The sequence below is a fragment of the Gossypium hirsutum genome, chromosome A06, assembly GCF_007990345.1.
Source record: "Gossypium hirsutum isolate 1008001.06 chromosome A06, Gossypium_hirsutum_v2.1, whole genome shotgun sequence".
Lineage (NCBI taxonomy): Eukaryota > Viridiplantae > Streptophyta > Magnoliopsida > Malvales > Malvaceae > Gossypium > Gossypium hirsutum.
The window spans coordinates 125,850,228-125,868,652 of record NC_053429.1 but is presented as its reverse complement, the minus strand read 5'-3'; the positions used below and the strand labels follow the sequence as shown (position 1 = coordinate 125,868,652).

General features: G+C 31.9%; 1 protein-coding gene across 1 annotated transcript; it reads right to left on the bottom strand.

The window, feature by feature from the left end:
• Nucleotides 1-5,383: 5,383 nt before the first annotated feature.
• On the bottom strand, nt 5,384-6,505 carry LOC121230571 (uncharacterized). The gene is made up of 3 exons (XM_041115484.1): nt 6,234-6,505; nt 5,645-6,131; nt 5,384-5,593 (listed from the first exon to the last, which is right to left on the bottom strand). Exons 1-3 carry the CDS (start codon nt 6,503-6,505, stop codon nt 5,384-5,386), a joined length of 969 nt encoding a protein of 322 aa, XP_040971418.1.
• Nucleotides 6,506-18,425: the final 11,920 nt, after the last annotated feature.

The window sequence follows — 18,425 nt, the reverse complement described above, 5'->3', positions numbered from 1 at the left end:
TGTCGTGAAACGAGTTTACCATGGCTCGTTGGTATGTTGCCCTTGCATTCTTCAACCCAAACGGCATCACTTTATAACAAAAGGTGCCCCACAATGTTATAAAAGTAGTTTTATCCATATCCTCTGGATGCATCTTTATCTGATTGTATCCTGAGAAGCCGTCCATGAAGGAGAACAAGGAATATCCCGCTGTGTTGTCTACTAAAGTGTCGATGTGTGGCAGAGGAAAGTTCTCATTTGGGCTTGCTTTGTTTAAATCTCTGTAATCAACGAAAATTCGTACTTTTCCGTCTTTCTTAGGGACTGGTACAATATTAGCTACCCATTCAGAGTACTTCACTTCTTGCAGAAATCCTGCATCAAACTGCTTCTTGACCTCATCTTTTATTTTCAGGACAATGTCTGGCAACATTATTCGCAACTTCTGTTGGACCGGTCTACATTCTTGTCTTATCGGAAGACGATGTTCTACAATGTCGATATTCAATCCGGGCATATCCTGATAAGATCATGCAAAAATATCCTTGAATTCCTGAAGCAACTCAATCAAGCTACATCTTGTGTCATTAGCGATCAGTGTTCCAATTTTTACCTCATTCCCTTCCCCTAAGGCTATATTCTCTATTGCCTCTTTTTCATGTGGCATGATTTGTTTCTCCTCTTGTTTTACCATTCTTAATAGATCAAGAGATACATCACAATCTTGAACATCTTCAAAATCCTGAAACTCCTCTAAACACATGTCTTGCTCACAAGAGAAATCAGGAGCGGCAATATTAGCTCTCATATCATTGATATCTAGAGACCTGTGAGGGGTATGAAAGAATATACAAAGAATGAATGAATTTGAGAATGATCGTTTATGTGCTATAAATAAAAGAATAAGAATTGTTAGAATTTAAAGGAATATTGGTTGATAAAAATGAGACAATACTATTTTAAATTGGTAAAAGTTATGTTTTATTTGAATAATAATAGATGAACATAAGCCTATTTTCGCAAATGTAATCTTACTACTCCTAGGCTCTAGAGTAATAAACATGTTTCGAGAATTACTCTGAAAAATTTCTAAAGACTACACGAAGATCCTCCGCAGTCCAATTGTTCAGAGAGCTCCCCGGTTCGTAAGGGTGAATACCCTCAAGGTTTTCTTGTCCAAACCACTTACTATGTACAATATTGATTTGATGAATCTCTTCTATTAGCAACCCTCCTGACTTAAAGGTTTTGGATATAGGTGGAAATGTCATCAGTTCCCACTCTACTTCTCATCCGTTCAAACGCGCCTTCCTTCTTGCTTGACGCTTTTCCATCTCATGTCTCTTTTGTTTATGGTCTGGCTTAAAACCCAAACCAAAGCGATTCTTCTTCTCCGTCAATTTTGGGACTTGAATCCCTCATTGCAACTGTTTTCCTAGTCCTTTTCCTGGCAATGCTCCTTTCCCCATCATTATTTGCAGGGCCATCCTTGTTGCTCTAGACATTCTGGGAACCGGCACCTCGTTTCCCTCCGAAATGAAGGTAGCATTAACAATTTCCAAGGAACGAAAAGAACACTCAATAGCCTCCTCATCTGTCTCCACATAAGGAGGCTTACTAGTGACGGCTACTATGATGTCCTCCTCTGCATTGATGGTTATCAAGCGTCTATCCGTCACCAACTTTAATTTTTGGTGCAGTGAAGAAGGCACCGCTCCTGCCGAGTGTATCCATGGCCTCCCCAACAAACAATTATAGGAGGGCTTGATATCCATTACCAGGAAGTCAACTTCATACATATTTGGTCCAATCTCTAGAGGGATGTCAATTCGTCCCATTACTTTCATTTCAGTTCCGTCAAAGGCTCTTACCACATTATGACACGTCTTCATGTGCGAACTGTCAATGGGTAATCTGTTTAATATGGATAATGGAAGGACGTTCAAAACGGACCCATTATCAACGAGTATACTTGGAAGCGTGTATCTTTTACAACGAGTGGTGATGTGCAAAGCCTTAGTAGACCCTATGCCCCCAGGTGGAATTTCATCATCATTGAAGTAGATGAAATTATCAGCATTGATGTTATTTATCAACCTATCCAACTTATTGACATATATATCATGAGTAACAGATGTCTCGTTGAGTACCTTCAACAATGCTTCTCGATGCACTTCAGAGCTTAGTAGTAAGGCTAAAACCAATATGCGTGCTGGTTGCTTACGCAACTGCTCGACCACACTGTACTCACTATGCTTAAGGAACTTTAGAAATTCCTTAGTTTCCTCTTCCCTTACTGGCTCATTAACAGATACTTCACTCTTTTTCTCAATTTCAACATTCTTGGGTTTTGTGGGCTCCACTCTGACGTCCCCCATATCATAACGCTTCCCACTCCGCGTATGGGAACCTTCATCTCATACATCCTTAGATGCGCTGGCTATGCTTCCTTCTTCCGGCACCGTCACGCTACAGTCATAACTCAATGGTACTTTTTTGCTATCCTTGTAAGGGAAAGGAGTAGGTGTATGGATAATAACCTTGGGCGCTGCTGGTGTCCCCATTTCATTATTCCCTGGTAGGGAGATAATGATCCTTGGTCTACCGGTTCTTTGCTGTTCATTTTCCAGCACACAAACTTGCTTTTCACTAGAGCTACCTTCATAAACCTGTAGCTCTTTGTTGTCTATGAAGCCTTGCACCAAGGTCTTGAATTCCTCGCAATCTTCATGGAACTCACCATAATCCCACGTTCTTTATTTCGTATTTTTAGAGGTTAACATGCCTCTCTTCATCATCTCCTCCCAGATTACCCTCATAGGCATCCTTATCTCATCAACATTTTCCTTTTCCCTTTTTTCAGCGGCTTCACCAATGGCATTTACTCCCTGATTGTCATGGTTCGGCAAAGGATTCTCAGTATTTTGGGTACTCTCAAATTTCAAAACCCCATTCTTGATCAACCTCTTTACAGCTTTCTTGAATCCAGTACAATTCTCGATTGAGTGCCCCGATATTCCAGCATGATACTCACATCTGGCATTTGCATCATACCATTTAGGATACAGAGGTTGTAATGGTTTTAAGTGGAAAGAGGCTATAGCATGCGCATCATATAGATTCTGATAGAGCTCCCTATATGTCACAGGTATAGGTGTAAATTGCATCCTCTCATGCCTAGTGTTGGATTCCTGCTTTTGAGAGTCTTGTTGCCTAACTGTGGCTACTTTGGGCTGGCTAACTGTGACTGCTTTTGAATTAAAACCACTTGTATTGTTTACCTCATTGTCTTTTCTTCTTGGGGCTGATCTTTTGACTACTTCCCCCTCAATTTTTCCTCCTCTTATGGCATTCTCTATCATCTCTCCTGCCATAACTATGTCTGTAAAACTTTTAGTAGTGCTTCCAATCATATGAGTAATAAATGGGGCTTTCAGAGTATTAATAAATAACATAGTGGTCTCCTTCTCCAACAGTAGTGGTTGAACCTGCATTGCTACCTCTCTCCACCTCTGTGCATATTGCCTAAAATTCTCATTAGGCTTTTTCTCCATGTTTTGCAGGGTAATCCTGTCAGGGGTCATATATGTTACATGATTGTACTGTTGCATGAAGGCTTGTGCAAGATCCCTCCATGAACTTATTCTAGCCCGGCTCAACTGATTGTACCATCTGTCTGCCGCTCCTATCAAACTATCCTGAAAACAATGGATCAACAGCTGATCATTGTTTACATACCCCGTCATCCTTCTACAAAACATTGTGATGTGGGCCTCTGGGCAAGTAGTGCCATTGTACTTTTCAAATTCTGGCATTTTGAATTTGTGAGGTAATACTAGGTTTGGGACCAGACTTAAGTCCTTGGCATCAACCCCATGATTGTTGCCAGTGCCTTCCAAGGCCTTGAACTTTTCTTCTAACCATCTGCAGTGTTCATCCAATTGCCTTGCAGCTTCGACCTTCAAATCCTCTTTTTCCACCATATCTAGATCGGGAACAAGAGGATTAGTAAGATTGTCACCCATATTAAGTCCTGAACCAATCGGGAAATTCACATGGACACCAGCATCAATTGGCCCATGCTGAGGCCTCACAGTAGTAGATGGCCTTCTAGGAGGTGCCTCAGTTTGCAATGATACATGCGGTGGTGTAAAACCTGGAGGAGGACCCTCATTTTCCTCTTCAGTGATGGCCATAGGAGCCTTTCTTTTATCAGTGGCCCTCAGTAACTGAGCCATTTCGGCCATTATATTCCTCTGAGCTTCCATCATTTGTTCCCTCATCTCATTCTGCATCTTAGCCAACTGCTCTTGTAACTGGTCTTGCATATCCTTTTGCAACTGTTCAAACCTTTGATCCATGTTCTTAGTTTTAGTGCGAGTGCCGTAAGGATGTGTAATTTCCAGTTTTCTTTTCTACCTTTATAAAGAAACTTTAACTAATTAGAGTCTTTCTATAACCTTAAATGCATATGATATGATTTAATGCAAATGTATGAATGCAGCAAAGGCATCAATCTCGATTCAATCTCATTTAGAAAACTTTATTTAGAAAAAGAATATCTTTACATATAAATGGATTACAAGTATGCTTTCGCCCTAATGCCCAAAGTTTTAACTCTATCTAATAAAAGGGCTAACTCTCTTCCTATGTCTGACGACGACCCACACATCATACTCAATACGTCGGCTCGTACAGCCAAGTCTTGCACATATTCAGCAACCTCTCGAATCTGAGCTATGGCTTATTCCATGACATGATCTCTTTCTCTAATCTGCCCTCTAGACTGATGAAGCTCTCTCTTTAGATAGTCTCCTTACGCCTCGAGTTGCTCGATCTGAAGTTTACCTTCCTGCAATGCTGCTTCCAAATCTTCAACTTTACTCTTTAGCTCATTTAACTCGACCGTAGAATCATGGTTGCGATGCCAACGAAGGGATCTTCCAAGCTCAGTTACTTTAGACTTCAACCCTTTATTCTCTTCTTCTAATGCCAAATTCCGCGATTGCATCTCCTGAAACCTCTTCTCCCAGTGCTCAGCTCTAGCCTTGCCTTCTTGGACCTCTTTCTGCAACTGATCTGAAGATCTTCCTACTTTCGCTCTTCTCAAGGATACCTGTGCCTTTTTATAGTGTTCCTTCAAGTCATCTCTATCCTCATCAATCTTCCTCTTTTCCTTTCTTTCTTTTTCGACCTCCATCTTCTGGATATCAATATCTAAACTCAAGTACATCTTTTCTTCTTCAAGCTTTGCTATCCTTTTCTCGAGCTCCAGATTTTTCCTCTCAAATTCTTGCTTCATAATTTCTAACTCCGAGGGCATCACTTGCAGATATTCCTCCATCGGTCGAGCTCCTTCCATATTTGGCTCAGGAATGTTATCATTGATCATTCTACCTCTCCATTAAACATATTCTGGAGTCGTAGCAGGGCCAATAGCTACTCCTTTCAATCGGCACGTCTTGTTCCAAGCGCTAGAGATCTCACTGACCCTTTTCTTGTAATCGGCTCCTCTATATGCAAACTCACTTTGAGTTAGCCCATGAGTTGCTGGCACGAACTGCCTCAAACCGAATTGCCTTAACACGAACAAGGGAGCATAACTAATGGCACCCTAAATTCCCAATAAAGGGACCCAATTGAAATTGCTGCAACGGTAAAGAACCTCACCAGGAATCATCCACGGAGCTCTCCACTCAACATCTTTCGACTGAAGATTTTGAAGTAGTGCAATCCAATTCTCTTCTGGAACATCAACTCTCCTAATTGAAGTGACTATGTCCTTCAGCGGTGAGTAATCCTCGAAGAAAACCCGACAAACGACCTTATCTATCAACCGAAAATGACTATAGAACCAAGCTAAAAGTAATTGTGCACAACCAACAAACCTGCCTGCGCCAGCTTTCCTACATGCGCCTAAGGATCTGAATGTCTCTGCCAATATTGCAGGGACAGAGGTGACCCTCTTACTGAGTCTATGGAAAAGATCCATGGTTGCCTCATCCACATATCCCAAAGCCCTAGAGAACACCATCAATCCGTACAAACTTAAGGCAAAAACATCTACCCTTTTTGTTTCATCAGGGTGTGTCAAAATCAAATCCTTCAAAGCATCCAATGAAATGCACTTGCACTCGCCCTTCTCTTTAATTCTGGCAGTAATCCATTGCTCACTCATCCCTGTAATAGTCATCAATTTCTTCCAAAAGGTAGGGACATTAACAGCTCGAGAATAGATTCTATCAACCTGGAACCTGGGACAACATAACAAGGCAGTGTATTCCTCTACGGTAGGTACCAAGTCTACCTCCCCAAAAGTAAAGCAACTGTACCAAGGATTCCAAAACTGAGCGAGGGCTCGGAACAAGTGCTCATCTATTTGAACATCGAGCAAGTAAGGTAAATCTCCGTAATTACCGTAGAATAACTGTTTAGTCTCGTTGGCCCATTGATCCCAAATCTCTTTAAGCTCTTGGAGATTATTCTGCGTGACACCGATGCGAGTATATCCTGACAGCTCCGACATATATCCCGCAGCTATACTATCTCCCTTTTCTAACTGAGTTTGGTCAGACCATCTATGGACGTTGGCATTGCCCTCCACTCTATCAAGAAGTCCGTTCTCCATAATAAAACTCTCTAACTTAGAAACTGACCGTGAATCGATACCTTTGTAAATGCAAAATGTCATGCAAACAAAAGAAAAGAAATAGTCAGTATCACATGATATCAATAAATCTCAACAATAATTTATAAGGGTAATATCTAAAGTTTAACTCTAACTAAGTTGGGCTCTTACGATTTTTTCTATATGAGGTTGGTTCTAAAGTTTGAGGTTCCCGAACCAGCAGATTCCTCGATCCTTACCCATTATAGGTTCATTTGAATCGAGTTCAGTTCAGGGGAATACATTTCCCTATGGCTACACAGAGATGAAAATCTCACGAAACCATAGGTACGGATGTATCCCGAAAGTGATCCACTATCCTGCACGGAGGCGAAAACCTCACGAAGGCGTAGCTTCTCACTCCCACTTAAGGGTGTGACCACAACGGTCATGCAAATGCAATGCGTATTAGAATATAGCAACACATGCAAGAACACAAACACATGTAATGCAAAGAAGATTAAATTTTAAAATTTTTAATTTCCGACATTAAGACAAGAGATAATCAATTACATGGCTTGACTCTCTTATTAGTCCCCAGTGGAGTCGCCAAGCTGTCGAAACCATTTTCAAATCGAGTTTTGGAAAATGGGAATCGATTTTAAAAAAACGAAAACGGGAGTCGCCACCAATCTTTTTAGGTGTGATTGGATCACCTTTAAAACATTTTGTTTTAAAATCATTAGTTTTGGTCCACGAAATAAAAGAATGGGTTCAGGAGTCAGTTACGTATGAGGAAGGATTAGCACCCTTGTAACGCCCAAAAATTGGTACCTAATTGATTATCAAATGTCTTTAATGTCAGAAATTTAAAAATTTTAAGATGTAATCCTCTTTAAAGTATTTAAAAATTTGGGTTTACTTGTATCAAAGTATCGACTATAGGTTAGCCTTTAGAAATCTCTATCTCAAAACAGCAAAATGCTACATCGAGTAAGTTAGGACATATCACTTTGCAATTCCAAGACAGTCACTTATATTTTGAAATCCTTTAAAAACTTTAGAAGGGTACTTGACTATTCGAACTTAACGAGAAAGGTTGCAACCCAATAAGTTAGGGCACTACTTTTTCGAAATTTCCAAACACCAAGTATTGCCTTTATATTTTTTTGAAAATTTTGGAGACTTGTCTTTTTAAAGATGATGCATGGAGAATTGTATTGCATTATAAATCATAATAATATATTATTATACTAGGTAAATAATAAAAAATGAATACTACGATATAAAGAATAATACATATAAAGCACAAAAATGCAAACAAAGATATATAGCATGAATAAACAAGATATATAACCATATGAGATAATATTTAAATGATGCATGATATAAAAACAAACATAATCAAATAACGCATGATATACAAATAGAATAAATGTAATGTCAATATGCATATAATTATAAAAAAAATTTAACACATGCATTATATATACAATACAAAACATATAGAAGAACTAATAAAAAATGATTGATTGCATACAATTAAAAAACGAGATATTTCATTTCTATTTTAAAAATAGTATCTAATATATAATATAATAACATAATAAAAAGAATAATAATTATATAATAATATATTAGTTTGAGAGTATGTAAGAGATTTCATAATATAACAATATTAGTTTAAAATGAAATAATTCATATATAGTAAATAAATAAAAAATGAAATGTGTGTATAATGTGAGTAAAAAAATGATTTAATAATAATAATTTATATTTTTAAAATAATATATATATAATATAAACATAAATAATATAATTTGCGATACATGATATACATAACATTTATATAAAAAAAAGTAATATAAAAATGAAACATAATAAAGATTATATAATAAAATGTAATATAAACATATAAGAAAAATAATAGATATAATATAAAGTAACACATAAAACAATATATATATATAAATAATTAATAAATATAATATATGTGAAAATATAATAATATATAAAAGAGACGTAAAATAATATTTAAGAAAAATAATACATAATAAGTACTAATAATATATAACTAAAAATAATACTTAAAATAAAATAATTTTATAATATATAATATAAAAGTAAAATTAAAATAAAACAAATAATAAAATATATATATAGAATAATATAATAAATATAGGACTAAATTTAAAGTTTAACAAAATTATGGGGCAAATTTTGAAAGGAATAAAACTAATTAAGGACCTATTTAAAACGCGCGTAAAATTAGAGGGACTCACTGGGCAAATTGCCCTATTCCCAAAACGGCGACGTTTCCCAGAATAAAATTTAACTACTGTCAGGACCAAATTAAAACTAAAATAAATAATAGGGCCGAATCATAAATAAAAAAGAGTTTAATCGTAAACTCTAAAGGGGTAGAAGGACCGATTGGGAAATTAACCCATTTTACAAAAAAGCGCGGATCCTACCCGGGCAATCGGGTCAACGCGCGGATCCTTAGGGTCACAAAACGATGCCGTTTTGTCTAGGCTATAAAAGCCAATTCCTCAACCTTTAGTTCGTTTGAAACCCGTTTTAAAAAAAACTAAAAAAAATCTCTCTGAAAGAAAGAGAGAGGAAGGGAGCTCTGGGCTTTGGCCTCCGTTGGTCACACTTCGCCCACGCGCCCACGCGCCGCCCTAGGACCACCGTATACGGTAGCCAGGGTTCGAAAAACCTCTCCTTTTTCGTGCCATCCGTCAGGTAACCCTTTTCTTTTATTTTTAAGTTATTTTTGTGTACATATATATATAAATATTCATATGCTTCTATACTGAAAATAGAGAAATGAAAGGCAAAAATATAAAAACAAGAATCACCTTTGAAACTGTTTGTATCCTTTTTTTTTATTTCCGTATCCCCCTCTTACAAGGGTTACAAAGGCTTTTTATAGCCGTTGTTTATTACAAAAAAAATAGGAAAGAAATCTTCGATTTCTTTCTATGTTTTGTGTCTTTGACCGCGATCTGCTAAAATTCTTTTAGTTTCCTTTTCTTGTTCTTCGTATCTGCTGTGTTTCATTTTCTTGCAGGTATCCTAATGATCTCGGTGTTAACGGTGGTACCAAGGCTAGAAAGGAGGCCTGAGATCGCGGTGCTGGACGGTCACGAGAGGAACGGACGCATTGATGGCGCGTCAGTATGCATTGATGGCCTCGATCTGGGGAGTTGCACCGACGCTCCCCGAAGCTTCTAGAAACTGTTGCGGCGCGAAGGGAAAGAGCTAGGGTTGAAAACCCTAGCTGAATATTTTGGGTTTTTTTGGGCCTCTGTTATTCGGGTCCAGTTTAGGTCTGGGCTTCGGGTATATTTGGGCTAAGGTTGTAATTGTAATGGGTCAAGGGTGTAACGGGTTAAGGGATAGTTTAAAGGGTATTTGGGCTACCGAGTGTAGGTTTTAACTTTTAGGCTGTAAAGGGACTGTTTAACAAATAAACATTTATTTATTATTATTTAATTTTGGTTTTGGGTTTCAAGGCCCGATCAAATTTGGGTTATTACATGTTGCGTTCAGAAACTTGGGATAATTGCGCTTTTAATCCCCTGTTGTTTACGTGCATTATTTTTTATCCTTAATTTTGTTTTATTACTTTATTTATTTTCAAATTGTCTCTTTATTTTATTTTATTTTATTTTTATTTCAAGTGAATATTTTTAATTTTAGTTTACATTTTATTCTTTGTAATTCTTTTATTTTTTTGTTTTTTAAAACTAATTTATTATTATTTTTTAAGAGGCTGTTTTAACATATTACCTTGAATTATTTTACTGATTTTGCATTATTCTAGTTTGTTATTTTATACTTTCACATATATATATATAGATTTTTTTAAAATTGTTTCATTTTACAATTTATTTATATTAAAATCCCTCCTTTGTGTATTTCTACATTTTTATATGATATTTAATTTAATGCTATCATACATACACATACATAACTTATATTAAATTATTTTTACTCTAAGTACACGTTATTGATTTCACATTATTTTATGTAAATATCTTCTTTTAAATCTATTATGTATATGTATATATACATTTTCTTTTAAATTTATTTATGTGATTGGTTTCCTTTAAGGATCCTATTTAAAGTTGTGTATTTTATTCATTTTGAATGCTTTCATATATTAGTATCTATATATATTGTCTAGATGTATCATTAATCCAAATCAATTTATTTCATTTAAAATTATTTTATATATTATTTATTTCAGATTTCTTGTTACATAACACATATTTTAATAATCGGTTATATATTCTTAGTTTTATAAAATCCTTGGCATGTGTTGTATGTTCATCAATTCATTATTTCTTTTAAAAAAAATTTTGTTTGTATCATATTGGTTCCTAGTTTCTAGTTTGTTTTGCACATTATATATTGATTGTTTTATATTATGCCATATATTATTGTTGCATATTATCTATTTGTTTTTTTTTATTGTTACATTAATTGTTGTTCATTCATGCTTGAAAATTGGGTTATATTCTCCTTGGATTTGTTATATTTTATTGTTTGTTTATTAATTGGTTCCTCAAGTTTATATTATCTTCATTCACCAAGAATAGTACTTTATTTGTGCATATTGTCCCATGTTTATAATTTCACTTTTTGTTTACAAATGTTACTTTGTAATTTGTAACTTTTTGTTTTAATATTAATTATTCCATTTTATATCAAGTCAAATTAATGCGTTTTAAGCAGGTTTCACAATTATTCATTTGAAAATTCCTTAAAATGAAGGCAATGTTTGATGTTTGGAAATTCGGGGAATCATGTCCTATCGTGTTGGGTTTCGATTTCCCCTTTGTCCAAAATAATCGAATATTCCTTTAGAATTCCACTCGTGTTTTCTAAATTCTAAAACAAGGCAATGTTCAATATTTGGAAATTCGAGGAATCGTGCCCTACCGTGCTAGGTTTTGGTTTTTCGTTGGACTAAATAATTGGACATCCTTTTGTAATTTGCAACATATAAACTTTTGGAAGTCAAAATTTATCGTGTTTTCGAGGGTATAAAGGATCGTTTCCCATAGTGCTGGATGTGATGCTGTATTTCTCTGAAACAAGAGAATTTTGACGACCAACTTGAGTCATTCAAATGCTTCAAAAGGAACCATATTTCAAAAATAGCTTTTAAACTTAGACAGAATGACAGTATTTAATCAATTTGGTACCAATTTTGGGCGTAGTGAGGGTGCTAATCCTTCCTCATACGTAACCAGCTCCCGAACCCGTTTTCCCAAATTTACGTAGGCCAAAATTGATTTAAATGGAATAAAATATTTGTAGCGACGTAAAAAAAATTTTAGTTTTGCTTGGTCGCTAATTGTGGTGATTTATTAAACATTTGAAAACCAACTTTCGATTTTATTAACAAAGGGAGTCGCCACCGATCCTTTTTTATAGGTGTGATCGGACACCTAATAAAATTATTTTAAAACAAAAAGAAGGCCAAATTTAGGTCTACGTGAAAGTCCAGAGAGAAATTAGGGTTCGGGAGACAGTTACGCGCGAGGAAGGTATTAGCACCCTCGCGACGCCAAAATTGGTATCTCATAAACATGTGTTGACTTGATTTTCAAAAATACGAATTCAATATAATATTTAATCGTGATTCGATTGAAAAATGAGAATTTTTAGTTTTCGATTTTTTTTAGAAAGGGTGTCCCTTTTTTTAACACAAGCCGACGAATTTCACCCAACATAGCGATGAAATCGATGGCTTAATATTAAATCGGTACATTGCCTTATTTTTGAAATTAATTAAAACATGAGAAAAAATATTCCTAAAGTGAGAAATTAAAAATAGATAAAGAACGCAAAAAAATGATATCATTAATGAAAAATATTAACATGGAATACTAGAATATTAGAATAACAATAATAATGATATTTACAAAATAAAAACAAATCATGTACTAATAATAAAATAGGAAAAATGATATATTTGGTAATAATAATATAAAATAATAATATGTACATAAAAATACATATATATATATGCATATAATAAAAGTATGTAATAATAATAATATCTACAATAAAAGAAAATATTAGGAAACGTACATAAAAAATTTACAACAATAATATAAAATAATGATATTTACAAATATATATATGTATGTACATAAAATATACACTAATATAATAATAGTTATAATAATACTAGCAATAGTAATAATTTGTAATAATAATATATACACAATATGGTATTTAAAATATATATATGTATATAATAGTATTTAAGAATATATACATAAGAAATATATAACTAATGGCATTAAAAAATATATACATAATATATATATATAAAATACCTAAAAAAAAGAAGGGGGAAAGAAGAGAGAAGGGAGGGGGGACAGGAAATCCGGCCAAGGGGGGCCGGTCACCGGTCGATCGTCGGTTGCCGCCCGTCGTCGGCCACCGTCGGCCACCGCCCACGGTGGCCGGAAAAGGTAAAATTTTTTAACAATATATGTATATATAAAGAAAGAAAAAAACAACACAAAAAAAAAAGAAAAAAAAGATTCGAAAGAAGAAGAAAAAAAGAAAAAGATGCAACATTTTTATTGATGTTTCTTTTGTGTTCAAAATTTGAAGGGATTTTTTGTGTTTTTTTTTCAATCTTTGTAAAATCCCCCCCTCCTTCTTACATGATTTTTGAATGGCTTTTTATAACCATCTTTTACATGATTTTCTATTATTTCTTTTTCTATTTTGTAGGTGGTTGTGGTAGACAATGGATATCAAAAATGGGAGGAAAATGGGGCAAGTGGGAAAGTGGCTAGGTGGCTAGGGTTTCTTGGTTTTTTTGGGGGGTTAGGTTTTTTTTTGGGGTTAGGTTTTTTTGGGGGGCTTAATGGGCTTTTGAATTGGGTTTAATATTTGGGTTTTGTAATGGGTCTGGGTAGATGTAAAAGGGTCATGGGTTAAGGGTTTTAGTGGGTTTAGAAGTTTAGTTGGGTTTTGATATAATCAGGCCCGGGCAATTTGGACTTCTACAATATTTTATTAGGTGATCCAATCCCACCTAAACAAAAAGAATTGGTGGCAACTCCACACTTTGTTTTAAAAAGTCGATCCTTGTCGTTTTTTCTTAAACTCAAAAGTGGTTTCGACATAATCCATAGAAATAATTGGTGTTTGGTATATATAATGAGCACTTCAAAAATCAAGGCCTTAATAACACAATTAATTTTCGTGTCTTCGATTAAGCCATGCAGAGTTTCAAAATTATCATTTGAAATTAATTACTATTCAAAACGATGTAAACCTTTTATCACCCAAATCAAATTTATGTAAAACTAATTATGCTCATTAAATTATTATTATTTTTTTAAATTAATTATTATTACCAAATATTGTACTAAATGAATAGTTTAGGAATATAAATTCAACAGTTTGAGACGTGTTGGACGCTGCCTTTAAAAGCTATTTCCTCGTATAACATATCTCTCAATATTTTACCGAGCTCTTTCATTATAAAATTAGAACATGAATCGATAATATATTATATAATTAATTTTATAATATAATTAGATGATTTAATATCAATAGTTAGTTTTGGTACTTTGCATATCTGTTTTACGGTTCATGTTTAAGGTTTGTGGTTGTCTCTCTTGACAATGTTCTCTTATGTTTAAATATACATTCTTCTCTTAAGAATGCAATATGCCTATAGGTTCTCTTAAATTCAACCATGATGTGTGCTGTAGTGGTTGCTCACCTCATCCTTAAACCATTAAGTGGGAAGTTTAATCTTCGTCCATAAGAATAAAACACATTTAATGGCCAGCCGTCTATCTTTTTGAAGAACACCCGCGACAAGAAGATTAAGATTAATACCAACAATGAATATTCTAATTTCGGAAAAAGGAAAAAGAAGAGGGAAATTCCGTCACAAATACTATGTATGACATATGAAAAACAGAACCTACCTATACAATATATCTAATTCCCCCAATTTGTACACAACAATTTGTTTCTTTCAGTATACAAAAAATAAATCTGTCATCAATAGTTACCCCTCAATTTGAGATCCTATCTTTAGTTGGTAATCTGTTCCATAAAGCCATGGAAGCCACAAATGAATATCTCAAAATGTACAATGGGAACCAATATAAAAATTGAATTATTCAAATGTAAAATACTATATAAATTTAAAATTATTTATATTATTTTAAATAAATTGAAAAATAATACCAACATATAATTTTTTCCTTTATTTCTTTTCTTATATAATGATTAATTTAATTCTTAACGTTTGTATTTTTTTATTAATTTGCTCTTTATTCTTTTTTTTTTCGAGTTAAATTTGGTTATTATTCATTCAAAAAATAGTTGAATCCCTTTTTTAATAGAAATGCTAACTAAAACATTAAATTTTAATGTTGTTGGCGTGGTAACCGGCATGATAGTCCATGTGCACATTATGTTAACATAGCACAATTTATCTTATATGTGATGTCAACAAATAATTATAAAAATTATAAAAATAAAAAATTAAATCAAATTAAAATTAAAAAATAGTATGAAGTACACATGTATTGTCATGGGATTTTGTTTGGAATCATTAGCAGAACTAATTAAATGATTCTGTTGATCCATTCGAAGAATTAAACGTTTCACAATTAGTGAACTGAATTTATTACCATAACCCTGATTTTAAAAAAAAATCATCGATTTATTTAAACCATGCTCATGAGCAAGCGCATAAATATACTCCCGAAAAATAAGTGAGTATAGGAAATCGTGTTGCCGGGATCTATTTAGTTCTAAATGTACTTGAAATTCTCCATTTCAAATTCGATTTGAACCAAAGATAGGGGATCTATTTGGTTATTAAATGATACATAGTGTGATACAGTCAAAACAAGGTAAGATAGGGGATCTATTCGGTTATTAAATGATACATAGTGTGATACAATCAAAACAAGGTATTATACTAAGAAAAGAATAGGTACCTCGGAGACAGGCGGATTCATCAACGGATTCTCTATCCTATCTTTTGCCATCTAATTGATTTATGTTCGTTATAGGATAAGAAGACGGTTAGAAATCCTTTATTTTTTCAACCCAATTGCTCTTTTGATTTTGGAAACCGTGTTTAAAATTTTAACATTTTAGTTCGCATTTATATTAAAAAAATAATTTTAACTCTTTTTCAAAATGCAAACTTGACTCTTTTTAAAAGATTAAAAATTAAATTTAACTTAAAAAAGAATAAGTACCAAAATGACAAAAGACACAAACGTTAAAGATTAAAATTGACATTATGCCTAAAAAGAATTAAATTCACTAAATACCCCTTCAACCCTTAGACCCAAGCTTACTTGTCCTAACCAAAAGCATCTAAGATATAATTTTTTTTCCCTCCAACTTTATAAAAAAAATTATTTTAGTTTTCTATTTAATTTTTTTATAATTTTTTAATCTTTAAACTTATGTTTTTTATTATTATCAAATCACTGCAAAATGAATAGAGAAGTTAATGTTTTTTTAATTTTGTTGACATTGCATACACGTGGATAATAAATTAATATTTAATTAATTTTTTAAATTTTAAAACATATAAACTATTTTTAAAAATAAAAAAATTATTAAAATTATTTAAAAAATTAATTAAATTTTGATGTGTCATCTATATGGAAATCCACGTGTATGCCACATCAACTAAGTTAACAAACGTTAGCTTTTTAATCTATTTTGGGATGATTAGACAAAAAAATACAAATTCAATAAAAAAAACGAAACATTAAATAGAAGACTAAAATGTGAAAAAAATCATAATACCTAAATATAATTTATTTCCTTTATCCTACATAAATTCTCTTAATGCACTAAATATATATAATTCTACAAGTATTAATGAATTACATGATGATACATGAACAAGCAAAGCTAAAAGCTAAATTCACTTAACTTAATTCTCAATAATATATTTAATAATATACAAAATTATATAATCGATACATCAAATATTAACCCATAAAATATTTATATCATCAAAACTTATTTACCTAAAAAACTTTGTACAATTTATTGCAAATTTGATTTTTTTATTATCAAATAAATTTATTCAATTAATAATTATCACAACAAAATTGAAATTTTCACTTAAAAATGCGACAAATATTTATTTAATTATGCTGAAACACATTATCTTTATATTTAACGATTGGAGATAGACTATAGGTAGTTCTAGACATTATATCAGAAAGAATAAATATAATTAATATTAATATTAAAAAATATATATAATTAATAACGAAATAGAAAGATATTTTAATGGTTGAAAATATTTTCACTTATATTTTATATTAATTGATATAAGGTAAGCACATACGTCACCATAACAAACCAATTAACCAAACCATATACTTAAGTTTCAATTTTTTAAAAAAGGAATTATAAAAAAAATTTCAAGTTCAAAATAAAAGATGGGACAAAGTTCCTAATAAATGTTAATTTGGCATTTTTAGATTTGGCCTTTTTAGAGTCATTTTCAAATGAATATTATACATTATATATCTATCTAAGTATATTAATTTTAAAATAAAGTTTTTACTTGAATAAAAATTTAAGTATATTAATTATTATTTAATTATATTAATTTTTTATTATTTTAAATAATATTATTTTAATTATATTTAATAATTTAAATAAGAAATATTATTTTACATTAATTACTATAATTAAAAATATAATATTTTAAAAATTAATTAAATATAAAATACGTTAAATCATATGCATGTAGTATTAGAGACTAATTTCAACACGCTTCTAACTCTTTTTTCTTTTACTAACTAATTTATTTGTCATGTAATATTATATTACAAACCTACATTAATATTTAAGTACAATTTTCCACGTGGCATAGTTATTTTTGTGACAAGTGGTTAGTCTCTTTACCATCTTTTTACGTCATTAATGTGAACCTTGAAAAATTATTTAAGTATTTAATTACAATTTTAAATATTTTACTATTATAATATTAATCCATGTCAGAAAATTTTTTACGTAATTAATTACGTAGAGTTATTAAAAAACATTTCAATTTTAAAATAGCTTATCTAAAATATATTTATACTATTTCTGTGTCACCCTAAATCCGACTATTAAATTAATATTATGAGTTAATTAATGGATAAGTTGATGAAAAATTTATATAATTTTATAATTCAAGTAATAATACATGAGGTTATTTATATTTATATGTATGTTATATAATATCTATTATTTTTTAGAAAAATCTTTAATTCTTTAGAACCTACCATTTAAAGTAATATAAATTAAATCGTTAAAAGATATATTTATTAAATATATTAGATTTACATAACAAAATTTTATTTTTATTTATTTTGTTAACATGATATATAAAATAAATAGTGCCATGACAGCATCAAAGTACATGCAAATTGCCATACCAACATTGTTAAGAAAATTAATGTTTTAGTCAACATTTCTATTGAAAAAAATAATTTAACTCTTTTTTGAAAGATCGAAGATCAAATTTAGCTAAAAAAAAGGGGTTGAAATTGACAATAAATGTAAACATTGAGAGCCAATTTTGATATTAAAAAATCAAATGCAACTTTAATTGAAAAAGTAAATTTAAGATGATTTGAATTCAAATATCATAATTCTCATTATGTATGTATATTTTTCAAAATTATCGAAATATTATAAAGACATAAATATCCTTAAATTAATATTTTTTTCTTTATAAAATAAATCATCTTGATCAATAACTCAATCAAAGCATTAATATATAAAATAAAAATGACATCAATTT

Coding starts and splice junctions, on each gene's coding strand:
- LOC121230571 (XM_041115484.1), bottom strand. CDS start 6,505: ATGTCGGAGCTGTCAGGATATACTCGCATCGGTGTCACGCAGAATAAT. Junction 6,132..6,233: donor GCCTTGTTATGTTGTCCCAG/GTTCCAGGTTGA, acceptor GATTACTGCCAG/AATTAAAGAGAAGGGCGAGT. Junction 5,594..5,644: donor CGTGGATGATTCCTGGTGAG/GTTCTTTACCGT, acceptor TTGGGAATTTAG/GGTGCCATTAGTTATGCTCC.